At 38.7% G+C, this 5,382-nt stretch overlaps 1 protein-coding gene across 1 annotated transcript in view; it reads left to right on the forward strand.

The window, feature by feature from the left end:
* The first annotated feature begins 1,096 nt into the window (after positions 1 to 1,096).
* SRGN (serglycin) overlaps positions 1,097 to 5,382 on the forward strand; it is an 11,859-nt gene continuing 7,573 nt past the window's right edge. The window contains exons 1-2 of the mRNA XM_011372151.2: positions 1,097 to 1,221; positions 2,086 to 2,294. Of these exons, the coding sequence (XP_011370453.1) occupies positions 2,219 to 2,294 (76 nt within the window). The 5' untranslated portion in view covers positions 1,097 to 1,221; positions 2,086 to 2,218. The remainder of the gene's footprint in view (positions 1,222 to 2,085; positions 2,295 to 5,382) is intronic.

A 5,382-nucleotide genomic window follows, 5' to 3' on the forward strand; every position in this document is an offset into this window, starting at 1 on the left:
TCTTGTAAATCTCTTGTAGATTTTAGTTTGTGGTTACCATGCTTTGGCGGCAGGGTCTGTTAATTTCTTGGACAAAGACTAACTGGTGTCCTATGCTAGGGTGATTGTAAGGATATAAAGATACCCATTTTACAGGTCAATTAACGGAGCGTGAAGTAAAGTAGGTATGTTTAAGGTTGTCTGGTAAATGAAGAATTAAGTCTGGAATTTGTCTTTTAAAGTTATGGAAAACATGTTTATTGTAGAGGTTGAGGATTAAGGAAAGATAGGGGTCCTCTTTGGTTAATGGAGGATATTTTGGGCAAGAAGATAGTACCCAGCTCAGAGAAGCACTGCCAATGTGACCCACACCACTTGTGCCATGAGCTTTCGTGGGCACTTTCTCATCGATTTTCCACACTATTGTTAGAACTAGGACAATGGGACCATGAAGAGTAGGTGGCCCAGCATCTCAGCTGGTAAGTGAGGGAGAAAGCTTTCTGACCCAGAAAGCTCTGGCCGCCACTGCAGCATTTGTCACGCTCCTCTTTAGCTTGAAGAGAACTAGGGAAATGAAACTGGGGGAAGGCTATTTGGAAAAAAGTAACCATTGGTTGTCAGTGTACTAGGAGAGGAGCAAAAGCTTATAAATGCTGCAAATTAAAAAAAAAAAAAAAAAACATCACGACCCAAAGAAAGAAAAATAATGTACCCAAGTGGGAAAAGCTTCCAAAATTACCATTTTAAAGCACAAACTCTAAGCAATTCTGATGTTTTGCAGGGAATTAATTGAAGGTATTGACAGGGGATAATTTTTTTTTGTTGCCAGGGTTTTAAATTGGGGGATAAGATTTAAAAAGAACAAAGATGAGGGCTGTTATTTTAAGCTGAAACCAATATTTCGTTGTGGGGAACTCACTGGATTTGGGAGTTTGGGTTGGTTACTGCACTCAGAGGAGTTTCTGGACACACTTCCAGCTGGTTCTCAGGAGGGTCAAAACGTACTTTCTTTGTAACCCTTGTGGACTTGCACTACAGCCACTCAGCAATTAGATTCTTAGGCCTGTCCTTAGCAGGAAGTGGTAAAGGAATCAGCAGGAAGCTGAAACCAAGGGAAAGGAAACTCCTCCCTTCTGTCAAAGGACAGGCCAAGTGAGGATAAAATGGCAAGTGGGAGCTGTAGGGACAGGCGCATTGAAAGGAAGCGTGGTCGAATCTTGAATGGAAGTAGGGAAAAAGCAGGTGCGTTTATTGTGTGACTGTGGTATTTACTGTGTGACTTTAATATAGCGCTTGTACCTGGTGTTCCTCAGTCCTGCAGAAGTCTGCACATAATCCCCAGGACCTGGGAAAATGTTGTTCCTTAATTCACAGGGGCAGTGGTGTGTGTGTTTTCTGAGGGCCAGCAGCCCACCGAGAGGAGAACTTCCCCTCGTTTCTGATTTCCAACTTATTCAAGGCCAGAGGACCTGAAACATAAGTTGAAAAATTTTACCAGCAGAAAAGATGAAAGTATAAATGGAATAAAATCGTAAGAAATACTTAGTTCAAAGGAGCAGAGAAATGCAAGATTATTTTTCTGTTTTGCCCAGTTCTTTATAATAGAAAATACTCTCTCTATTCTTGAGGGAGAGGGAGAGACCTGTGATCGAACAGAAGAAAGTGAGTGCAAGGAGAAATTGTTTATCTGAAATCTGACAACACTTTCTTGTAAATTAGAACTCAACTTTGAAGTTTCACTTCTTGAGCTTGGCTTAGTGACTCTTGATGAAAAAGAAAATTAAGACTATTTTATGTGGAAGGCCTCAGGGATGAAAAGACAGCATCTAGCTCCCTTATCTCATCAACAGTTCAGCGGACTCTTAATGTTAGCAAGCTCTTGTTGAGATTGTAACCTGAAGAAAGGCAGAACAAACTGCACTAAATGCTGATGCTACTGTTTTAGTGGGGAAAAAATTTCTAACAGGCAAGTGGCGAACAACAAAGCTTTTGAAAAATTAGACATGGGGAGAGTAATGCAGTTTCATAATGGATATGAATAGTTATTTTGCTGCCTTAAAAAAAATCTGTCTGGGTTTTGATGTGGATCTCTTTCTATTTGTTCAGGAAATTGTGACGTGTATTCTGGGCAGGGTCTGAGGTTTTAGAACTCTTTCTAAAAGGGACAGAGAACGCCCTGCTACATTTCCTAATCGTGAAGTTGGCGTGCAGGCAGAAGAGCTGAAGTGAGCTGGCCACGATGCAGGTGCTTCTCCAGTGCAGAAGGCTGGTCCTGGCTCTCATCCTCATCCTGGTTTTGGATTCTTCAGTTCAAGGTAAGACTCAGGACTCTTGTTCCTCTGTAATCTTCTTTATAAGCCCCAGAGTCCACACAAAAAGTAGTATTAACTTTAAGGTACATAATGTATTACATTGTGGGAAAGTAGGCAAAGGAAAAGGATTTGTGGCGGCTGAACTCTAGTGTGAGTTTGGTTAAGCTGGGTACCAAGAAAAATTAAACTCTCAGGCGGGTGCAGCCTTATAAACTCCTACAATGATTAAAATGTGCTATTTTATTTTTGGATGAAAATGTATGGTTTATAAATTTTTAAAAGCTCAGGAAAGGAATAACGACCTGTTGCATGGAGGAGATGGCACCTTTGAGTGTTTTGGAGTAACTATCCGAGTGTCTACATCAATCCCAAGTTGTAATACATTGCAGTGCTATCATAATCATTGTAACACTGGGAAGAGCTATTTTTAAATAAGAGTAAATTTGTGAGTATTTTTTCTTCTTTTTTTAAAACTTGGTTCTTAGTGAAAATTCAATTACGGTTAGGCCTAGTTAATGCAAACTCTCTCAGATTTTAAAGAGAGGCCAAAGAATTTTAGTATTTGTGTTGTTGCCGAGAGAAATAACACATTTGGAAATTTCTTGTTAAGTTTCTGTCATTTAGGGTTGTTTAGTAAGAATGAAACAACTTAAAACCTTGAACGACTAAGAAAATAGGAATGATCAGTTTTGTGAGAAATATATAATTTCTTCTCCTTTGGCAAATAAGGGATCATGTTTAAATACGGCAGAAGGTCATGGCCTGATAAATAGATGAGAGAACGTATAGTAGAAAAACATTAAGTTCCCCTAAATTGTAAAGGAAATATTGAGTCATGGTGACACACATGTCCCGGATTTGTTCCTTCGAAGTGACTTCTAGTTGTCTTGTTTTTAACTTCTGGTGGAAATGAAATTGTACAGATGATCTCACATACATTCATTATGAATTGGAAATTTGTAAGAATTTATAAAATTTATAAAATTATTTTTTCTTATACAATTACTCAAGAAAAAACAGCAAGTAATGTTGAAACTTTTTTACTAATCTATTTTTCAAAGTATAAAACATTTGTTAATTGTAGGGAACAGGCTTTATTTGGATCTTAGGGAAAATCTTCAGCTTGATGAAATAATTCTGTAATGTGTTCTGTAATAATTCTGTAATGTGTTCTGTAATAATTCTGTAATGATGCAGAGCAGAGAGGTTCGTGTTTGAAGCCCAGACCAGTGTGACCAGTGGTGCCGGGTCTACCCCAACTAGAGCTATATGAGTCTTTAGATCTTCAAAATTTCCCAGAAATGTCACATTCTCCACTGAGATTCAATAGGTAAAACTAGAATTAAAACAAAAATGTTCCTATGTAGTAGGTAGTCATCAGAAAGAAATGAGGAAAGAAACCATTACAAAATTGTATAAATTCACTTGTGTCATCACTTGGTAGGTTTAGCTCTGTCTTGGAAACAAACCAAAAAGGAAAGAATGAATTGAAAAACTAGGGTGTTTCTAAAGGAGAAGTACACTTCGTGTTGGAATGAAGAGTTTGTGCCTACTTCTGAATAAAAAGGGAAGCAGATGGCTACCCACAGTGGCGTGTGAGTGATAGCAGCTCAAGGCTGCACTGCAGAGAGCCACGCCACTATTTGACTGTACATCCATCTGATGACAGATGTGATTCGATAGCATTATTTCCCCGCCTCTTAAAAATGTTTTACTTAAACCATTGGTTTGATTGCGCTGATAAAATTAATTAGGCTTTTGGCTTGCTTTTACAGAATATTCAAAACATCTTAGGTTACTATATTTGTTTGCTAGGGCCTCAATAACAAAGTACCACAGTCTGGGTGGCTTAAACAACAGAAATTTATTTCCTCACAGTTCTAGAAGCTAGGAGTCCAAGATCAAGGTGTTGGCAGGGTTGGTTTCATTCTGAAGCCTTTCTCCTTGGATTATAGGTGGCTGTCTTCTTTCAGTACCTCCACACAGTCCTTCCTCTGTGTATGTCTGTGTCCCAATCTCCTCTTCTTATAAGGACACCAGTCGTATGAGACTAGGGCTCATCCACATGACTTCATTTTACCTTAACTAACTCTTTAAGACCTTGTCTCCAAATACAATCTCATTCTGACATACTGGAAGTTCGGACTTCGACATATGAATTGGGTGGATGCAATTCAGCCCCTATCAGTAACTGCAAGTCAAACTCAAGTAAAGACATTGTATAAAATTGTTTCTACTATGTATAAAAAAAATCGGAAGCTTAGCAATGTGTGGGAGACCCTGGAGAGCACAGATGGCAAATCGATTTAATGTAGAGCTCCAACGGATTATTGATGATGCCTGTGAATCCTCTTTTATTGCCTCTCTTTTTCAAAGATATCTATATAGAGAGAAATTGGAAAATCCGTGAGCAGGTGTGGCCAAGAGGGTCAGAGCCAGACCATGTATCTACTCCACATTGTCTCTTGGATCACAGTGATGATATTGATTCTACCCGTGTGTAGGGCTGTTTGGTTGTAATGTGATTTCACATCCATTCTCTAGTAAATGATCATCACATTCCCTGTGAGGAGGAATTAACACCAATTTAGTCAGGAAAAAAACTGGATCTTACATTCATCATCTCACTTGCTCTTTACTTTTTGCAAATAATTTAAGAGACTTGCCCAAGGCTCATTACAACGAATTAATGACAGAAATGGTCATCTGCTTTCAATGTCAGAGTTAACTTTCTACTCCAACTTGGCTGTCTTCTTGGTGGATTAGAGATTTTCTTTATTTAAAACAAACAAAAACTTACAAAATACATAAAATGGTTTTCACCCCTGCCCCCACGTGGCCGTATCTGCTCAAGTTTCTCTAACACCTGCAGCAAGTCCCCATTAAGATTAGGAAATCAGAAAAATGTGATGATATTGGGGGAAAATTGGTACTACAATCTAAAAAGATGCAGAGAGTTTACAGGGGTAAGTTATTTGCTCTGGTAACGTTTATTTATAGAAAGCATTTTGGTAAAACAGGACCAATGAAAGAGAGAGAGAGAGAGAGAGAGAGAGAGACAGAGAGACAGAGAGAGACAGAGAGACAGAGA

This window comes from Pteropus vampyrus, unplaced genomic scaffold, assembly GCF_000151845.1.
Source record: "Pteropus vampyrus isolate Shadow unplaced genomic scaffold, Pvam_2.0 Scaffold202, whole genome shotgun sequence".
Taxonomy (NCBI): domain Eukaryota; kingdom Metazoa; phylum Chordata; class Mammalia; order Chiroptera; family Pteropodidae; genus Pteropus; species Pteropus vampyrus.